This window comes from Myotis lucifugus, unplaced genomic scaffold (assembly GCF_000147115.1).
Source record: "Myotis lucifugus unplaced genomic scaffold, Myoluc2.0 scaffold_89, whole genome shotgun sequence".
Taxonomy (NCBI): Eukaryota; Metazoa; Chordata; class Mammalia; order Chiroptera; family Vespertilionidae; genus Myotis; species Myotis lucifugus.
Window position 1 is genome coordinate 4,028,770 of NW_005871137.1, and position 22,174 is coordinate 4,050,943.

The following is a 22,174-nucleotide window of genomic DNA, read 5'->3' on the forward strand; positions in this document are numbered from 1 at the left end:
AATCAAGGAATCAAGAGACCCTGAGTGAGTCTTAATGGAAGGGAAACTTTGCTTTTGGAGAGGGGGGAGAGGGGGACGGAAAACTTGCCTTCTTTTTCATGTACCAGCAACAAACTCAATATCTTTCTTGAAGATTTCAAGAAAAGGAAGATGGTCTCTTTAAAAATATCAAGTCAGAACACAACCCGGAGACAAAATTCTGTGTTTGTGTTTTAATTTGGCAAAAATACATGCCCCACAGCCCATTCCTGCCTGGCACACTGCTGGAACTCAGGACAAACTGGTGCTAGCAACCATTTAGAGTCTTTCCCCGCCTCCAAGTGAGTTCTAGGGAAACTCAGATCCATGCCATCTCACTTCCCTCTTGGCTTTCCCTTGCCTGTACAACTAACTGCTTAGTCAACAAGTAAATTAACGAATACGTAAGTAAAAGCCAGTTGTAATACTGAACAGAACCTAAAACAAATGAAACTATCAAAATTGGCAGAGACTAGCTTTCACTAAACCTTTTCTTCTCTTTGTGTGCATTCAGCTAGCCTATGTTTCTCACCCCCCTTGCAGGTCTAGCCAATGGGGTGAGACTGCTGGTGGTGCACACTACTTCCAAGCCTGGCCCAGAAACTCTGCAGGTGTGCACCTGGGTGTCCGTTCTTCCTTGGTGGGAGACAACCCCAGAGCACGCTGAAGCCTCATCTGGGTCCCCGATTAGGTCTGTAGAATTTAGCCCCTGATGGGTCCTTCACTCAGTAATTTTAGTTATTGGTGATTTACTTAATAAAGACATCGGTATCTTATTTTGAAACTTTTTATATTATAGGAAAAAGACAAATAATTACATTTATGTTAGGAATGAAACAGATCTCAAAAACCTCATAATGATTTGAAAATAGATAGCGTTTCACCATACCACAGAATTATTGAAATACAGTAAAAATGTAAACTATTTCACATCAAACAATATTAAATAGAGTAAAAAATATCAGCTAGCCAGAAGACTGGCTGAAAAAGGGGGAGAGGGCAGGGGAGATGGCTGTGTAGTAACCCAACAGCTGGGAAAGCCAGATGAAGTGACTGTGGCTAAATGTAGAATCAAAGCCTGGAACTTGAGGACAGGGGCTGAAGGCAGATTAAGGCTGGAGTCTGGGAGCCTGGGGAGAGGGAGTATGGCAAGGGGAAGGGGACTGCTGTGTCACTATCTGTCCATAGGATGGCTCAAATAATTAACAGGGCAGCCACCAACACTGAAGTAGGCTATAGCGTCCTCCCCCCTGACCCCCACCACACCATGTCGCTACCTATTTATTATGCCTTGTATTCCATTGTGTAGATGTACCACTATTTTTAATCCACTCATCTGCTGATGGGCACTTAGGCTGTTTCCAAATCTTAGGTATTGTAAATTGTGCTGCTATGAACACAGGAGTGCATATATCCTTTCTGATTTCTGTTTTCTTGGGATATATTCCTAGATGTGGGATTACTGGGTCAAATGGAAGTTCCATTTTTAGTTTTTTGAGGAGACGCCATACTGTTTTCCACAGTGGCTGCACCAGTCTGCATTCCCACCAGCAGTGCAAGAGGGTTCCTTTTTCTCCACATCCTCTCCCGCACTTGTCATTTGTTGATGATGGCCCTTCTGACAGGTGTGAGATGGTACCTATTGTTTTGATTTGCATCTCTCAGATGATTAGTGACTTTGTTAGCTCTTTAATATTTTAGAAAATTTTATTCCAGTGGCAAATTGGCTTTACTTTTGATACAAGTTAGCCAATAAGTAACTTTCTTGCCCTTTGAAAGACATAGTATTAGGAAATGTAAGTGAGGGGTTTACAAAATAATGACATTCTTAATAATTAAATACATTCAAATGGTATGGGTCAGTTGTTGACCAAGACAAGAGAGCAACTCTTGCTGTAATGAAGTATCTTGGTGTAGTGGAGTATCTTAGTGCGCCTGGCCTGACTTAGCTCTAGCACAGTGGCAGCAGGCGTCTTCTCCTTTCCTAATCAGGACACATGCTGAGCCTTGAGGGTTGACATTCAATCTCCCCGAGGAAGCTGAGTCCAGGTGGGTATGATTCCCAGCCAACTCTTCAGTCTCCCTTTTGTTTTGGTTTGTATCTCCTTCTCTCAAATAATTCCATGTAAGTCAAGAAAGGGGGAGACCCCATCTCTCACTAAGGCTACAATGCAAAACAATAGCCAGCCATTAGGGGGCAAGACCAAGCCATGCCACATCTACCACCAAAATAAATCTCACCATCGGTACCGACAAAGCCGCAGAGAGGAAGCCTTCTAACCCAGCTCAGGTGTGGCACCATAATACTTCAGAACTTGATTTTACACCCATAGGCATTAGTCATTTAAAATGTCCTTAATTTAGGACTAACCACTTCTACTTCACCATTCAGTGATGAACCAATCCATGCCCCCAAACAATAATACCCGAGAAGCCTTTGGATGAAGCCTCAGAGATTACTTCTTATCTACTACAATTTTTGTTTCAATGAATATTTCCAGGCCCATGTGTAACAGGAAATAACTGAAAGGGCTTGGAACTTCGGTGTTCTCATTCATCTCTCTGGCCAGGGAAGCCTTGGTGCTACTGGTCTAGTCATTTATGCTCTGGAACCTCAGTTTCATCACCAATAAACTAAGGGAATGCATGAACAGACAGGAAAGGCAAAAGGACTTACACTTTACTTCACACGCTCTAATACAGTTTCTCTGTTTGACAAGCATATGTTAACCTTTTAAGTAGAAAAATAAAGAGTGGAGCCCTGGCCAGTGTGGCTTAGTTGGTTGAGTGTAACAAGTATGGTTAAGGCCCGGTCACTGAGAGGTTGACCATTAATTCCTGGTCAGGGCACATGCCCAGGATGCAGGCCAGATCCCCAGTAGGGGGCGTGCTAGAGGCAGCCAATTGAGGGTCTGCTGTCCCATTGATGTTTCTCTCCCTCTCCCTTCCTCTCTCTCTAAAAATCAATTTTAAAAATCTTTTAAAAAGGAAAATAAAAAGTGGCTTGAAATGCATGGTCTCTACAACCCTACCTGCTGTAATGATTTGAAAGTCCATCCAGGATCTCCGAAGCTCCCTAAGTGCAGCGTTTACCCTAAGCTGATGGAAAACAGCCAAGACTCCAAAGCCAAACAGTGCAGCACAGGGTCTGTGTTTAGGGAACACCAAAAACTGAGGCAGGAGTGAGAGCAAGGGGCATTCTTTGTCTGTACAGGTACAAAGAGCAAGGAGAGCGCCCTCTTATTGCCAAGCAGCTGGGGGTTTTCATTTGTAATTATCCAAGGAACTCAGCATTTCCAGCTCCTTACTCTCATACTACACCTCAGGCTACTATAAAACATGCCTCAGTATCCCCACAAAGTACTTGAATGAATGTTCAGATAAGGATCCAAAAGAACATCCACACAAACAGTTATTTCTCTGATATTCTCCTCCCCATTTTTCCCTATCTCTGTTTGTTGCAGAGGCAAAATCATGTTAATGAGATATAATTCCCATTATCAGTCTCTCATCCCCCCTCCCAATCCATGGCATCCATTCATCTAGTTTCTTTCTCTATGAATTTTTCATTCTGGACATTTCATATAAATGGAATCATAAAAACAAATGTATTCTGAGTGTCCATCAGGTTAGGTACCATAGAGAGATATAGATTATGTGCCAAATGTGTGTGTGTGTATGTATGTGTGTGTGTGTGTATGACAAGGTCTATGTAGATAACAGGTAAGATAAGCCTTCAGTGAAATAAACACAAATACATTATACTTGCCATATGCATGCTTTAAGCTAATGGATTTTATTTTTTCCCTCAGAAACATACATAGAAGTCATATTCATGTGGGTGACACACCAATAAGTTAGCTGTATCTGACAAAAAGTCCAGTTTTCTGCTGGACACAATTCTCCCAATGACTGATCAAAAAATGGAAGTTCACTGGGGTGGTCACGTGGGTAGATGAGGCTCAGTGCCTGTACTAAAACTCCCTGGCTTTCTCTCCCTCTCAGCAAAGAATACCAGAATGCAGGGCAGAGGAACAGCTTGTACTTTTTCCTTTTAGTATAAAATTCAAACACTTGCGTACTCAGTGAGGAAGGGAGCAGAAAGTACGGTTAAGGCCCGGAATGTGCATATTCTCGGGAATCTGACAGTCTATGCCGCATTACCTCCTAACAGCTATGCAACCTTCAGCAATGATTTAATCGCTCAGTCTCAGTTTTCCTCATATGTCAAATGGAGTCACTAATAAGTCTTATTGGTATCCTTTGAAGATTAAACACAGAGCTTTTGGCCGGAAAATCTGCTTACTAAATGCTGGCTATTGGCAACAACAATAATAATTATTACTTCACTATTAATAAATCACCCACAACTCAGAACTGATGGAGCCACTTCAGCTTGTATTGAAGGGACTGCCAGGAACTGATGAAGTAGCTAAATTCTCCACGTCCTGGCATAGTCACATTTAAGGCAGTAATAACCTGAACTCTGAGGAGCTGAGAATCAAGCAAATAATCAGATAACTGATTTGCTACTCTCCAAGCCTCAAGCTGCCCGAGACTCCACCATCAACCCTATGGAGCCACTTCTGGTCTGAGAGAAGAGTACAGCTGTTGGAACTCTTCCATCATCAGCAGCCTTCCCTGCCTGGCACACAGGAGATACAAACACTAATAATTCATTCACACCCGGAAGGAGCAGGGAAGACCGAGTTGGCAGTGAATACGCCTTCAGGTCTGAGGAAGGAAGGATGGCTCAGCCCTTCCTCTCAGCGCTAACTTCACCGCCACCAGGGCCAGTCTCCCTTCGCCTGCGCTGTCATTCATAACCTGTGCGACTGTAGAACTTCTCACCCCTTGGCCTTCCCTCGCTTGAGTGATTACCTTTCCTTTATAGTAATTATCCCTATTACATTTGTTCACTGTCATAAAATCATTTTTCCTCAAAATAATAGGTTTAGCTAATAGTCATTAAAAATTAAGTCTCTAGCAAGAAGATTGTAAGTGTCAGCACATTTTATTCTTTTGGACCACGGTCATGTAAGCAGTAGGCTTCCTCTTCCGTTGCTATCTATTCTTAGTGCTCAAATATAAGATGGAAAAAGAGGGGAGGATTCTTACCGTCATTTCATTACTGTTTTAGTTAGGGGCTTAGGTCAACACACAATGAGTGCTGCAGAAACCCTCTAAGAACCGCAGGCATCTATTTCTTAGGAAACGTGGAAAACCCCTTAAGAAAACCCCTCTGCTCCCCTGACACATTGTACCCCGCAATAGTGACCCCAGGGAGCTCTGGTCAGAGGAATTACAGCACTCCCAGAAAGTTTCAGGGCGGCCTGACGTAAGGGATGCGAGCACTCTGAAACTCATGGCACAAAATGAAAAAGTTGATAATATGTAATCGGCAGAGCCTACTCTCTACCTTTAGGGAGTGACTCTTCTACGTTTTAACTCTCTACGTTTTAAAACAACTAGCCTATACCTAGTCCTAGATTAAAGTCCCCCCCAAATCACTACCACTGCCAATGGACTACTACAGAACATCTAAAAGAATAAGGTAGAGACATATATACTGACAAATGTATCAAGATGAGGAAGAGAGTGTGTGTGTTCATATATTTGTTTGTTTTTAAATAACAACATAAAAGGAAACTGGAAGGACATTTCAAAGTCTCTAAGGTGTGCAATTATGAGGGTAGAAAGAAAAGGGGGAATTCTACTTTTTATTTTATATCCTTCTGAAGTGTGTGAATTTGTTATGAGTTAATGATAAAATAAAAAGAATTTCTAAACACTGAAATAATTTTTATCAGCCTAAAGTAGTCTCTTTATAAACAATTCACCCTCTTGTATGAATATGCATCAATATACATGAATGGAAAAGCCGACTAAATCAGAGGGCCTGCCTTATTCAAGCAGCATAAACTGCTCTGTGAGATAAATAGAAAAACAGATCATCTGAATTTGGATGCCCCCCTGACCAGACCAGATCACCCAGAAAATCTAATACAAAAAGTCTAAAAATAAAGGAGAGAATCAAAATCATGCAAGAATAAAAGAAGTCATTCTCTAACTTTTCCTTTGATCTTAAGAAACAGGAAGGCAACAAGTCACAAAACAGAAATCCATGCATCTCCTGGGGGAAAAAAAGTCTAATATATTTAGGGAGGAAATCTCTTCTTTCATTACTTCTTGATAAAAGCATCACTGTTTCTTACCTGGTCACAAATCAGTTCCCACTTTTTCTCATTGTCATACTGCCGCAGTAACCTGGCTTTGTCAGGGGGTAGGTTCATAGCATTCTGGAAAAAAAACAAAAAAAGGAAAGAGATATGTCACATTCCACAACAGACTACTCATGGGTAACTTATAGGCACATCAAGGAACACTCCTGTGGTTCTTTTATGATTTCTTTTCTAGCATCTCATCAAACAGAAACACCCTGAAGAAGTCATTTAAACATCAAATCAGTTCAATGGAAGGGGGAGACCCTGAAGTCCTACGCTTAGACATCAAGGTAGTCTGCACTGAAGCAAAGGAAATGCATTATTTCTCATTTACTAGTGCGCTCCCATTCTTCTCAACAGAAGGTCATGAATTGTTGAGAAGATATTGCCCCAATTTATTTTTAAAGCACTACAGCCCCCAGACACGGAACAGAAAACACCAAAAGAAAATGCAATGACCAGAACCACTGACAGATACTATCAACTTTTACTCCCTTTGACAACACCTATGAGTAAAAGAACAGCTTGGTTTTTTAATTAATTAATTAATTTTTATATAAGAGAAAGTTCATTTAGAAAGTACAAGAAATGGGCTCAGGAAACAGTTTATAGAGGCCAAAGAGGAGTCCTTGGAGCTTAGGAGAAAGAAAGGTCAAGGTAAGATGCCTGGGGGCGGGGAGAAGCAGTGTAAGGGGAGGGGAGAAGCACCCAGATATTTTTAGGTTGTTGATTTTGTCATCTCTCTGAGATGAGATGCTAACATTATGCTGGACATATGTTAACATTAACAACCACAATTCTCAGTTTAGCTATATTAGCTTATGAAGTTGAACTTGCCATGAGAAATTGGTCATGAGCTAAATGTCTAGACATCAATACTCATATAGCCTCCCCTGTGTCAATACAGCACACATTCTGTAGTGCTAGTACATTCACCTGTTATTAGTCTAATGTCCCAAATAACCAATCACACACATTCTCAAGATACTTGGCTTGGGTTTGAGGTGAGATCTTCAGCTACAGAACATGGCAGAGTGAGAGTCCCAGAAGGAATTCACATCTGTTCCCCGGGCCTCCCGAAAGTCCCCACACTCTACACAACTGAGCCAAGTAGTCAATGAATGCCTCATAGCTATTAATTGTCACGTCTACCCCTTTGCGTCAACACCCCATACCTATCCCATAATAAACAACATAGCTCCTGGCCTGTGTCAGTATTTGAGCAAATCGGTCTTGAACCTTTTTTTACAAGATCTTTTTTAAAAAATTTTACTTATTGACTTGAGAGAGAGAGGAGAAGGAAACACCGATTGGTTGTTCCACTTACTTATGCATTCAACTGGTTGACTCCCCTTTGTGTCCTGACGGAGGATTGAACCAGCAATCTTGGTGTTCGGGACGACACTCTAACCAACTGAGCTACCCGGCCAGGGCTAGGCCTTAACCTTGTAATGCTTCAGCCCCTGGCTCTCTGGAGGACTTGGCTTATAGAGAAACAATTCCCCTGCCACAGTGCTGTCTCATGTCATTCAGTGAAACACATTTCATAGCGGCAAAGGTCAGTGAGTTATTCTCACTTCATAGAGACAAAGAATTAACCTTGGATAATTTGGTAGATATGACACAATAATTTTCCCTTAAACTCAATCAAGCGTCCAGATTGGAATGCCTAAGTAGGTGGTAAACATACACCACTTACTAATTCGAATCCAGTCCATTTAAATTTAATAAACTGTCTTCAGAATATTAAATTTTTAAATTACCCCCAAATTATGACAACATAATTAGAAGAGCTTTGGACTCCAGAGTTTTCGATGGGCCTGCCAAGGCTTCTCCATAGAAATACTAAAATGGGAAAAATATTTTCACATGGCCCAGCTCCGCAGAACATCTACTTGAACTGGAATAAAAAATACCTATTTGTATTTATTTGTTATTTTAATATTATAATGTTGAAAAAGAAAAAACTCCTGGAATAAGGCAAAGGTGAATTCCACAAATATCCTTCTGAGGGAGCCCAACATTACTAGCCATTATATAAGCAGTCCATCACTGTTTATTTGCACCCTAGAGATGGATTACTTCCTCTTAAACTGATTCTGACCTCATGTGAGTGCCCCTGGGTATGATTTAGCATTAAATAAGTACAGTAAGTTTACGAGGTAAATTAAATGAGTTTTCTCAGAGTCCTTATTAATCTCTTGTGATATAAAGGGAATAAGAAAAAGACTGGCTGAGCCACAAGGTGCCCACCAGGGTATGAGGTACCTTGCACACAATCTCATGTAATCTTCATAACAAGCCCACGGGATAGATGTAATTTCCCGCATTTTATACATGAGGAAACAGACCTGGGAGAACTGGGTTAACTTGCTCGAGGATTAGACAGCTTTACGGGAGCAAAACCAGGACCTAAACTTAGTCTGTGAGACTCCCAAAGACAAACACTGAAAATGCCACCGAGCTTTTTTTTTTTCTTTCTTTTCTTTTGCAAGGCAAAAGAGCAAATAACTGACTTCCTGTTAGGACTCTACTCGACACTCGTATGGAAGCCATGTGCAAACCCTGCTACAGGAATCAGATGCAGGCCCCGTCATTATTGCAAAGAGAAGGCCAAGAGTCTCCTTTCTAGGTCTACTTTTATTTTAATGAAACAGTCTTTAATTCAAAAAGTGTTATGAAGCACCACCCTGTACAGCACTGTGCTACATGGCACAGTGGGAGACTACACAGATGTGGTCCCCCTGGAGCATCATGTTACGGTGAGGAGATACAGGTAAAGCAAACGAATCTTAGTCTCGGATGGGTCTTGATCAAGATTATGGGAGGGCAACTTTGGATTGGGCGATGTGGAAGACCTCTCAAGAAAAAGTAACGATTAAGAGGAGCCCTAAAATTGAGGAGCGAGCCAGGTGAAGCACCGATGACAGCATTCGGGGCAAAGGAAACAGGGAAAAGACGCTAAGGCAGGAAACAGCTTGGCGCATCAAAGAGCTGAAAGAGAGTCACCATAGCTGGGAAAAGGGGAAGAGGAGGAATGGGAAAAGATAAAGTTGGAAAGGTAAGTCAGGGCTCTGTCATGCCCAGCCACGCAGGCCAGGGTAAAATTCTTTTTATTTAGCTACAGCGCAAAGGGAAGCCAGTGAAGGCTTGTAAGCATGAGATGACACAATCAAGTTACGTTTTATAAAGATGACTGTAGACGCCATGTGGAGAACTGGTCAGAAACAGCGGAAGTGGAAGCAGGGGGGCCAGTTAGGAGGTCAGGGCAGTAGTTCAAATAGATGATGATGGCTGATGGCACATCCAATGAAGAAAGGTAGATGGATGTCAGACAATTACGTGAAACTGACTGGCTAAATTTGCGGGCTGAGGAAGGATGTCAAGAATTAATTTAGTGAGAGCGGCACACAGCAAAAGAAGGTACAGATCTGGAGCAGGTGGTGAAGAGTAAGATGTATAAATGGTCCTGTTTAGGTCTGAGAGAGCAGAGACATCCAAGAGAACAGTCAAGCAGGTGGACACACAATTCCGGAGACTGAAAGAAAAGAGTGTGTGTATTCTTCTAAATGAGGAGTCTTAAGAATCTGTGGGCCTGATGACTAGTTATTGTTGGGAGAAGTTGCTCAACATCAGGACACCAAAACTTATACTGCACTTGGTAATCATTTATCTAGAATAACCCCTTCCACGGGTCAAGCCTCTGAACTGTTCAGGCATACATTGCACAGCTTAATAATTCTACAGGGACGGCGAGGAGGCGGCTCTATTTAAAATCAGAGACTCCGCAGAGGCCTGGCGAAAGTTCAGGGATGTTGTGATTAGCTGGTAATACCTGCCCTTAACCTTTGTTAGAGGGAATTCATTCCTTTCATGTTGCATAGGGCAGGACCCTGGAGAACAAGCTAAATGTTTGTGCAGGTAATTCATAAGAGCCCACGCTATTTGCTGAGGAAAATATGGGCTCTATCGCTGGTCCCTTTGCTGTACAAAATTAAATTGCTCTCCTATTTGGCTGAAAATGTAAATCTGCTTCCAAGTTTTCTGACAGTGACAACTCTATCTCATCCACACGTTGTGATATCTATGACATTGGACTCACCGTGTCCTTTCATCCCTCAATCCATCCACTATGTACCGGGCTTTGACCGTGTGCCAAAATTTCTGCAGGCCCGGAAGAGAATTTCATCGTGAAGTTGTTGCACTCAAGTACAAGCTAAAGGTCCACTGAAGACCTGCTATTTGAGTTAAGAAGTTTAATGGTTGTTAATTATCTATGTCTAGATTGTACAAGTTCCTAGCTAAAAGAAATTAGACCACCCAAGAGCATTCTTTCTATAAGGAATATCCCTTTACTTCCTTTCAACCTGGCACACTTTTAAGAATCAACTCAAGCCCTAACCGGTTTGGCTCTGTGGATAGAGCGTCGGCCTGTGGACTCAAGGGTCCCAGGTTCGATTCCGGTCAAGGGCATGTACCTTGGTTGAGGGCACATCCCCAGTAGGGAGTGTGCAGGAGGCAGCTGATCCATGTTTCTCTCTCATCGATGTTTCTAACTCTCCCTCTCCCTTCCTCTCTGTAAAAAATAAATAAAATATATTTTTTTAAAAATCAACTCAAATGTCATTAGCAGTAGAGCCTTCCTCCAACTGCTCCAATGGAACTGTGCACGCCTCCATTACAGCACCTAGGACACTGTTCCCCAAAAATCCGTTTACCCATCCAAATTCCCTACTCAGCTCAGGACACACCGTAGTACTTCCAGGACTTCCCTGTTCATCCCCAATGTCTGGCAGAGTATTTGGCAAAAAGTAGGCACTGTGTAGGTTGCTGAAGAAATGAAAAGCAAATTAGGTGTCCTACTCTGCAGTCTAAAAACATCTCCATTGATTTAGCATTTACGTTTCAGCTATTAACAAAGTCTATACACTGAAGAGTGTTTGTTTCTTAGAAAACCTCAGTCAGTGATATTATTACTCACTAGTAATTATCTCCCAAACATGAATTCATGGGGGGAAATCTTCAAGTTCAATTCTAGCAACATTTCCCTCAAGAAAAATGATGTTTGGGGCATTCTTCTGTCACTAATAATAAACCATGGAAACTGAACTTTGTTCTGTTTTTGTTGCCAGTAAATTCAAATTGGTATCAATTATAACAATGGATATACTCAAAGTGGTAGCTACATTTATGGTCTATATTCTGGTTTTATTCTTAACTATACTATTTTACATTGTTTTGAGATGTAATTTCCATCTCAGGACCTTTTGGAAATAGAAGGTAAATAACAATGAAGTTTCTGGGTCCTTAAGGGAGAAATTAATTGTGGTAAAAGAGAGCCTATGATAGTCTATACATCTGAAGTTATACTTACAGATTAATTATCATATTCAACATAGAGCAAATTGAAAGTACTCAAATCATTGAGAACCAAATAAACGCATCTCCTAGGAATAGTTTTCTGACATTAGCCCTGGTCCTGGGTACATGGGAGGAATGGAAGCTTGTAAAACTTCCTTCTTTTCCCCTGATATCCTCAAGGCTCAGGTTGAGAAACCCACAGTGAGATGCAGACACGAGCAGTGAAAGGGAATCGTACCCAAACACACCTTACGTAATATAGCACCTTTGTTCTCCTAATCTCTACATTAAAACTTCCAAGTATTAAGTCACCAGATTCAACAACAGAAACTCTCCTATTACGTGATATCACATGATCACCTGCATAGAAAGAAGAAAGGACACAGACTTTACAAGCAGTGTTGCTTGTGGAAGCAGGGAAAAGTTTGTCATGAGAGAAATAGCTTAGACAATCTTTTAGTCCTTAAATGATAAAAGAGCCAGTACTTTTTTAAAATTTGTGGTAGCAAAAAACACACATATAATATAAAATTTGCCCCCTTAACCATGTTTAAGTGTACAGTCTGTACTGTTAACTATATTCACAGTGTTGTATAACGTATCTCTAGAATTCTTTCATCTTGCCACACTGAAACTCTACCCAAACAATAACTCACTTCTCCCTCCCCGGACCATGACTTTTGCTACAAAAAAACCCCCAAAACAAAATAAGGAAATGTGATGGTTGCAACTGGATGCTTGGGCAGCACAGCAAGGAACGGGATCTAATGAGGCCGCATGGGGCAGGGACTCACGAGCTGGGCTCTGGAATCGGACTGGCTGGATTCCAACCCCGATCTACCAGTTATTGTTGGTGCTCTTGGGCCACACAACTTGAATCAAAGAGCAAACTAAAATGAACTTAGAGCCCAGAGTTGAAAAGGCCCCTACATATATGTCAAAACTGAAGGTCAGCATCAAAGTTAAGGGTCAGAAACAACAAGATGTAGCTTTATTGATGCTCTGATATGTCTCAGGCACTTAGGCTCTCTTAGCTACACACAATAAACCAGAGGGCAAGAAGTGGGTAGTAGGACATCAAGTCAGAAAGGCAGGACCTTGCACACCAGACCACAGAATTTTAAAATCACTTGACACGCAGTGGAAAGTCATCAGCCAAGGAAATGTCTAAAAAGAGCAAGCCTTTGGGGTCCTCAAATCACAATAGGTAAAAGTTTTCTCCTCTGTTAATTCTTCCCACGTTGTCATTTTTTCCTTATACCATTACTAGGACATCAGGTTGATACTGAATAATGTACCAATTCCCCTATGTATTCACTTTAAAATTGCAACATCTGAGGGAAGCAAGGAGGGTGGTTGCAAATTCAACACGTGACCCACCCCTCTGTTCAACTCACCTCAAAGCCATTTTCTTCCATGATCTATATTCTTGTTCCAAGCAACTACCTGACATCCTAAATTTTAATATCTTCCTAGCCTAGAGAATGCTGCTAAAATATATTCATCTTCTTTCCTGGCACAGGACTCAGGCAGCCAGCCAAAGAGTTCCCCAAATCGAATCATCAGACAGTCACCTTTCATTGTCACTGTTAGTTTTATTTAATCATTGAGGGCGTTAACATCATTCCTGTAGCCAGCGAAGCCCACAACAGGAGAAATCCGCCTGCTCCCTCACCAAATTACATCTTTAAAATAAAAGCTAACTGGAAAGCTATCCTTTCTGGGGACGCTGTGCAAATGAGACAAGAGCTCTAATCTTCCATTCACAATTTTAGTTACAGCCTGTTTTCTGGGAAGGCTTTCTTTAACGATTGAACTAAACACAAATGACTCTTCCATACCTTTTTAATAATCAAAAAGTACAGAGCTGGAAGAGAAGCTTATGACATTTTAGTCCTTTCTGCCTTTTATAGGTGACTAAACAGACTCAAAAAGCTGAAGGCAATGTCCATGTTCGTATAACTGGTTTTTATCACAATAGGTAATAAAACAAAGAATCCAGACCAACGTGTCTCTTTTTCCAGGATCATGAAAGAAGGCCCACTTACATGTGCCATGAGTATGTGCACATGCGTAATTGAACACACATACATGTATACTTGGGAAAATCAAATCAGTTAACACATGTATAGTAGTCAACACATAGTCCTGCACCCAGCAAGCACTCAGTACATGTTAGATATTATTACTCTTACTAGTGTCCCGGTGCACGAATTCGTGCACATGGAAAGGAAATTAATTAGAAGAAATGTTTTAATATCGCTATTCGCATCTTGCTAATGAAAAGAAAGTAGGATTCTACCGAGAGTCTCCTATCTACCTACCCCAGGACTTTGGTGAGGATCAAATGAGATGAGGCACAGGAAAACACTTCACAGACATTTGGCTAAGCTGTAAAATGTTTGCACCTGGCTATAAAGCAGGCGTCCTCAAACTACGGCCCTCAGGCCACATGCGGCCCGCCGAAAACATTTATCCGGCCTGCCGGGTGTTTTTGCCTGCCTGTCCCGCTTAGCAGCCGACTTGTCCCGGGCCCGCAGTGCGCATGTGTGGAATGTCAGAGGGACAGTGAACTGGCCCCCTGTTTAAAAAGTTTGAGGACCTCTGCTGGGCTGAAGAAACTCCAAGGAGGCTAGTCTCCAGGGAGAGGAAGCCAGATGTTGCTACGTGACATCATTATCTGGTGCCCACAGCGACCGTTTCCGGGTTGGGCTGGGCTGTGGGCCGCATTTTGCACCATGGGGTCTCGGCAGCATCAGCTGCGATTTGGTGGGGTGTAGCTCCAGGGTGGTGGTGGGGCCTGTGTCTCACTTGGGGGAAGCCGAGTGTTCATTTGTCAGCGCCAGGTCCATGGTGCCGTTTATTTTTAAATGGGCAGTGTGCATCATGACAGCTCCTGTGTTGAACGTCTGCCCCCTGGTGGTCAGTGTGTGTCATAGCTACCAGTCAAAGGGATGGACACTTAGCCTTTTATATATCTACTAGAGGCCCAGTGAACAAAAATTTGTGCACTGGGAGGTCCTTCAGCCCGGCCTGTGCCCTCTCACAGTCTGGGACCCCTTCGGGGATGACCACCTGCTGGCTTAAGCTGCTCCCTGGGGGATTGGGCCTAAGCTGACAATCAGACATCCCTCAAGCAGCCCAGCAGCCCTCGGGGGATGTCCACTTGCCAGCGGGGAGCAGACCTAAGCTGCAGTCGAACATCCTTAGTGCTGCTGAGGAGGCAGGAGAGGCTCCCACCACCACCGCTGTACTGGCAGCCGTCATCCTGGCTTGTGGCTGAGCAGAGCTCCCCCATATGGGAGCACACTGACCACTAGAGGACAGCTCCTGCATTGAGCGTCTGCCCCATGGTGGTCAGTGTGTGTCATAGTGACCAGTCATTCCCAATCTTCCTGTTGTTAGGGTCAGTTTGCATATTACCCTTTTACTATATAGGATAGAGGCCTGGTGTACGGGTGGGGGCCAGCTGGTTTGCCCTGAAGGGTGTCCCGGATCAGGGTGAGGGTCCTGCTTGGGTGCCTGGCCAGCCTGGGTGAGGGGCTGATGGCTGTTTGCAGCTGGTCACACCCCCTTCAGGGTGGGGGTCCCCACTGGGGTGCCTGGCCAGCCTGGATGAGGGGCTGATGGCTGTTTTCAGGCTGGCCACACCCCTTTAGGGTGGGGGTCCCCACTGGGGTACCTGGCCAGTCTGGGTGAGGGCCTGAGGGCCATTTTCAGGCTGGCCGGCGACTGAAGCTCCCAGCCTCTCCTTTTTTTTTTTTTTTTTTTATTCTGGCATTTATTTACCTTCTATAATTGAAACTTTGTTGCCGTCACTAGAGCTGAGAGCCAAGAGTCTCCTGCTCGCTCCAGCTCTGTGGCCATGGGCTGCCATGGTATCTGGGGTTTGTTTAGCTTCTATAATTGAAACTTTGTTGCTTTTGGAGCTCAGGGCCGGGCTGCGGCAGGCAGGGAACCTTGGCTTCCTCCATCACTGGAGCAAGCAAGCTTCCTGCTCGCTTCAGCTGCATGGCTGCCGGCCGCCATCTTGGTTGGGTTAATTTGCATATTATGCTGATTAGCCAATGGGAGGCGTAGTGAAGGTATGGTCAATTACCATGTTTGTCTATTATTAGATAGGGTAGATCAGTGGTTCTGGCCCTTTAAATACAGTTCCTCATGTTGTGACCCAACCATAAAATTATTTTCGTTGCTACTTCATAACTGTAATGTTGTTACTGTTATGAATCGTAATGTAAATATCTGATATGCAGGATGGTCATAGGCGACCCCTGTGAAAGGGTCGTTCGACCGCCAAAGGGGTCGCGACCCACAGGTTGAGAACCGCTGCTCTAGACACTGAAAGGCAAAGAAATGAAACCTCTCCTGGAGCTTCTAGGGACAGAGCTCTGCCGAGACCTGGACTTCCTACAAAATGCTAAGATAATTGAACAGAGCTGTCTTAAGCCACCGAGCTCATGGTAATTTGTTACAGGAGCAATAGAAAACCAATGCTCTGGCTGACAATGTTTGGCTCCCCCACATGGCTTCCCTCTTTCCACAACACCGAAGTCCAAAATCTCCATATCCAGGCCTCACTGCCAATGAGCAGAGGCACAATTCCCATCGTACTATATGCCGCTCATGCAAACTGACCAAAGCCAGCACCTAATGTAATTATAGTAGGAAATGGAAAACCTTGGGAGGCTAGAGGATGTCCTAAGATTCAATTACTAAAATAAATTAATAAAAATAAAAGATAAAAATCTAAAAATAAAACCACCAGCTCATGAGGAAGGCATGTTATGAAAGAAAATTCTATACCATCCACACGAACGCACTGAGGCTGGCGCAAATTGGGTCTCACCACATGTCCGTGAGTCCTGATGGACTCTGGTCTGTTTCAAGAGACCCGGAGTGTCTCTACAGACAAGCCCAGCCAGGACAGGCAGGATGGGTGACAAGTCTCCACTGTTCAGCTCTAGGTTTTCTCCTCCATTAGCCAGCTACTTAGCTTTCTGGTCCTTATCCCTCCGTAGTTGTGGAAAAGACCATCGAGGAAACTTTTGTATCTACATGTACACACCATCCTCATATTAAAAGCACTACTTCAAGTACACTTAATTATTTATTGGTGAATTTTTGAAAAGCTATTTAAAAAACAAAATGAAATAACATAAAACCTGGATAACCAACCCAAAGACTTAAATAACTAATTCAAATTAATTCATGTACAAAAACAAAACACCAAAACCCTTTGTTTCGCATTATAATTTGAATGCCCTTATTTACTATTAAAATATCTTTCTGTTTTTAAAGTTTTTTAAAAAGCACTACATTAATGCCACTGGTATTTTTGTGGTCAATACGAATCATCAACAAATTAATTCAAACACAATGTCAAAGAAATATTTTTATAGCAAATTTTTTTAAAGTACTTAACTCTTAAAAGGTCATAAAAACAGAGGAATTCCCCAAATTAAAGACAAAATGATTCAACAAATTCAAAATCTTTTTGAGGGGACAACCGGTAGCATTCTATTTTAGCAATTTATCTTTCTGTCCTTACAACACTGCATGTCCCTGGAGAAAGGTCCCCTTTACAGTACCAGCCTCTAGCAAAGAGCCTAACATTCAGGTGGTGCATAATAATTGTGTGCTGAATTCTGCTCAGCCACACAAGTTATATTTTAATAAAGATACCCCCCAAGATCTTTTATCTTTTTTAAAACAAATAATTAGGGCCATAAGAGAAATATCGTATTTCACCATCATCTATTTATATATTTTAATCCTGCAAGGTAAATATAAACATATTTATATCAATATATATATTCAAAAGGTCCCAAATGTACTTTCTCATCTAGCTTGTACCTGCCCTGCCCCTCCCTACAGTCCCCACTCCATCCTTCTCCTTCACCAAAATCTACGCCTCCACCAGCTAGGTCCTGTGTCTTCCATATACCATATGCTTAGAGTTGCCTTTTCCATGTGTTATCTCCAGTAGCACTTGTTTTGGGGACCAAACATGATCATGTGCGTTGTTCTACCATTTCACAGGTATAAGCTTTTTCCTCCAATGAGAGGGAAATTTCTCTAGCCTACTTTCATATCTCCCACAGTACCTAAACATGGATAAACACAAAACACATATGTAATAAGCATGCATGAGTTAAGTAAAAACTCCCACAATACCAGAAAAACCAAAACCTTCTGATGTTTGGTACATGGTAATCTAGATTTTATACACGCAAAGCAAAACCATTATAACATTAGATAATAAACTATGTATTAAACAGCTGGACTATATCCTGTATTACAAACTTGAACCGTTAGGCACCTCGGTAAGAGGTATCTCTTGTGTGAGGTGTAGGTTTTCAATTTGGTTTCTTCTGTCTAGGAGAGTATTACAGTTCGTGTGAAATGAAATCCATGTCATTTGTGTTATTCCTAGTTTCACATCTCACACTTTATGTTCTAGGCATAAAGTGCTACCTAAGTCTGTGATCTGGTCTCAGTCGGAAATGAAGAAGAAAGTCCATTTGCACTGCATGCAACAGGGAAATATAAACATATTTATATCAGTATATATATACACACATATATATATATACTGATATAACAGGTACAGTGGGGCCTTGACTTACGAGTTTAATTCGTTCCGAGACCGAGCTCGTTAAGGAGCTCGTTAACTCAAATTACTCTATCAACTCAATGCAAAAAATCGGCCAAGAGACAGCTGGTATCTCAAAAAACTCGTTAGTCGGGACACTCGTAAGTCAAGGCCCCACTGTGTGTGTATATGTGTGTGTGTGTGTGTGTGTGTATGTGTGTGTGTGTGTGTGTGTGTGTGTGTGTGTATTGACATATATATATTGATATATAAGAACAAAGCACCTTCCAGGGAAAGGGAACAACTCCATTAGAGACAACAAATTTCTGGGAAGCAGGCGCCAAGGGTGTGCACTACTCAATTTTAAGTGCTACACTTGCCTGTGTGCAAGAAAAAGGCACGAGAAAGCACACAAGCAGGAGAGAGGTGAAGAGGGGGAGGTGCATGGAATCTGGCTGCATTGAATCCCTGTGCTTCTCAGCTGAGTAAACCACACAGTAGGCCTGGGGACAGGACCCTGGCTGCTGAACTCCGTACACCCACTCACCGTGGTCTGAATGTAAACTCTTTTCTGTTTCCTACAAAGCAGTGCTATGCATCTCAAGAAAGCCATAAGGATTTGGGGAAATGCCAAGATACTAGTATTACAGTGGTTACATTCAGTAACAGCTCTACTCTCCTCGCTTGAGAGATAAACCATACCCAACTCACATGAACCAATTTATCCTACTGCAAACTAAACCTCAAGTTCAAGTCCTGAAGACCCCAGGGATAATGCAATACAATGCATCCAGGGACCTCCACCCAAAGAGTTTGCCAACTTGAAGTATGCCTATGATTGAGATCTATCTTCTTCCAGGGAGAAATTCAACTCCAAGTATAAAAATAGAATGTTACCAGTGGTCCCCTTGAGTAGATTTTGAAGTTGTTGAATCGTTTTGTTCTTCATGTCAGTTATTTGGGAAATACCTCAGTTTTGATGACATTTAAAGAAGTTAAGCTTTAAAGAAATGTGATAGGATAAGAGAATTTCCAATTGATGATTGAAAAAACTATCTAGTACAGACTGGCATCTCAGAGGAAAGGGGGAGGTGGGAGAGTGGGTGGGGAGAGATCAACCAAAGAACTTGTATGCATATTTGCATAACCCATGGACACAGACAATAGGGTGGTGAGGCCTAGGGTGGGGGGTAGGGGTGGGCTAGAAGAGGTCAATGGGCGGTGGTGTGAAAGGGACATATGTCATACTTTCAACAATAAAGATTTAATTTAGAAAAAAAATCAACTACCTAGTACTTAGACTATTTCCTAAATGAATCTTTAAAACCCATTCCTGAAATAGTCCTCCACACACTTTCCTTCACAGGGTTCCATCCTAGTCAGCTGGCCCACTGACAAATAGGTCCATTCATCCCCCCTTCCCCTCTTCTACACATATATTTATAAATGGTTAGTACAATATATCCTCTGTATTCCACATGTTTGGGCAATAGAGGCACTGTTTAATAGAGAGGTGCTGTGCATACCATGCATGATTTCAAAATGAATAGGATTTATCAAAACATGTTAACACAAAAGCCATATTATCATAACTTAATCTTTCTCTAGTGACTCTGAGTGAACCTTTGGATTTTGCAATGTCTTCCAGCCACCCCTGCAAATGACAACGAAAAGCCTCTTGGTTGGAATCACTGAAGCCTGGGCTCAAATTCCAATCACTCACAGTTGCTTCTGGCAAGTAACTAACTTTCTGAGACTTGGTGTCTTCATCTGAAAATGAAGACAAAAGAGCATCCCTGTGAGGGTCGCTGTGAAGCACGTATCACTTACGGCAGGACACACATGGACAGCAGTGTGGTGTCCACAGAAGAGACTGTGGCTGGGAACAAAGATCGGTGTTCAGAGTTTTTTATAGAAGGAAAACTACTTGTTGTAGGTCCACTCACAAGTCACTTAATCTTTTTTAACTTTGGTTTCTTCACCTTTAACAGGAGGACCCTATCTACTCCAGGGGATTTCCGGAGGAGCTTTATACAGAAGGGTTGCTATGAAAATTAGAAATTCAATGCGTGAACACATGCAAAGTGTTGCATTGCGCTCAGTGCCTGACATAACAAGGGTTCAATAAACTTCAGCTATTGAGTACTAGAATCCAATACAACCAAACTCAAGAACGAAGTGGGTGAAAGACAGGAGCATCTTAACTTCTTTAACAATGTCTTTGGGCGTGTCTCCAATACACACATATGGAAGAACTTCTAGTGCTGTAAATAAAGGCATGTTTAGCTAAGAGTCCAAAAGATAAACTTAAGAGGTCTCTGAATCAAGATCCGGCCTAAACTCCACCTGTCTCACATTATGGTGCCATTTCACCACCAACATATGTATGCTTTTAGTAAGTTGTTAATCCTATATAATAAAAGCCTAATATGCTAAGTATCCAGTCACCTGTTCAACCAATCAAAGCGTAATATACTAATGATAGGCTAAGGCTGCTCAACTGCTCGCTATGACATGCACTGACCACCAGGGGGCAGACAGTTGACTGGTCGACCAGTCGCTATGATGTGCACTGACTACCTGAGAGCAGATGCTCCAACTGGTAGGTTGGCTTGCTGCTGGGGTCCGGCCAATCGGGACTGACATGGAGCCCTCCCGCGGTCCCTCCCCAGCTGGTCAACCTCCCGCATCCCTCCCTGGCCCTGATCGTGCACTGGTGGGGTCCCTTGGCCTGGCCTGTGTCCTCTCACAATCCATGACCCCTCAGGGGATGTCAGAGAGCTGGTTTTGGCCCAATCCCACAGGTCAGGCGGGGGGACCCCACTGGTGCACAAATTCGTGCACCAGGACTCTAGTTTATAATAATAAGCCAAGTAATAATATGGCTTTACTCATTTAAAGAAAATACCATAAGAAAAGCAATTCATGACTTCTAAATTCTCATTGTTCAAAGGTTTTTTTGCATTTTTTCATTTTAAAATAGCTACAATTGGATCTTTTCACTTATTCAACCAATTTTTTGTAACCCTCCAACTTTCCCCTAAAGCAATTATAACTGCTGTTTTTTCAGACAAAAACACACTTCTTGTACATCAAAACTTTATTCTAAGAAGCTCAGTGATTATATAGTTTTCATACTGTCTCTTCTTCATTAAAAATGAAAGATGCAAGAATTTTTTTTCTCTCTCTCAAAACCTCTCATGCTTCAGGGGGAAAAACAAGGAGGGAAACATCTTCTGACTTAATCAAATACAGAACTCCTAAAAAAAAAAGCACATTAATGTCTGACTTTTCATAACATCCAGGACAGAAGTACTACAAATAATTTAAGCTAAATAGAGGGAAATATCACACATTTTCCTCAATTTCTGAAAAAACCATGTTTCACATGTGATGGTATTTTAAGAAAAAATTAATTCATTGGTTTCACCCTTGCATTTTCCCCTACATTAGTACTTTCTACATTTAAGGCCTAAGATGTAGGTGAAGACAGCAGCGTTTCTCCAAGTATCCTCAGAGTGGTAACACAGATATGCACATTCCTAGGCCCCAGCTTTGGAGAACTGACACAAGAACAATCCACATCTCTTACAAATCTCTGGAAAAATCTTTATATACATAATGTTTGAGATCTACTGATTAGAAAGTACTTTAGTGCATAAGGAGAGAGGCCCACATTCAGTGAATAACCCAATTACCAGTTTCTCACAATATTGAGGTATTAATATATATACATATAGTAAATGTAATGTAAATATAAAATGTTAAAAATATACACATTATATATTAAACATACATACACACACACACACACACACACGCGAGCATCAGACTATAGTATGAGGGTTGAGGGAAATAGAGTTTGTGAGCGGGAGTGTGGCTTACCCTCGGCTGTGGCTCGCTCCCCGAGAGGGATCCTCGTCCGCGAGGGGGAACTTCCGGCGGTATGCCTCCATGCCCTGTGGCGTGTGGTCCA

At 42.2% G+C, this 22,174-nt stretch overlaps 1 protein-coding gene across 1 annotated transcript in view; it reads right to left on the reverse strand.

Moving 5' to 3' along the window:
* FMNL2 (formin like 2) overlaps positions 1 to 22,174 on the reverse strand; it is a 299,629-nt gene that overhangs the window by 113,910 nt on the left and 163,545 nt on the right. The window contains exon 2 of the mRNA XM_023756136.1: positions 6,234 to 6,317. Within this exon, the coding sequence (XP_023611904.1) occupies positions 6,234 to 6,317 (84 nt within the window). The remainder of the gene's footprint in view (positions 1 to 6,233; positions 6,318 to 22,174) is intronic.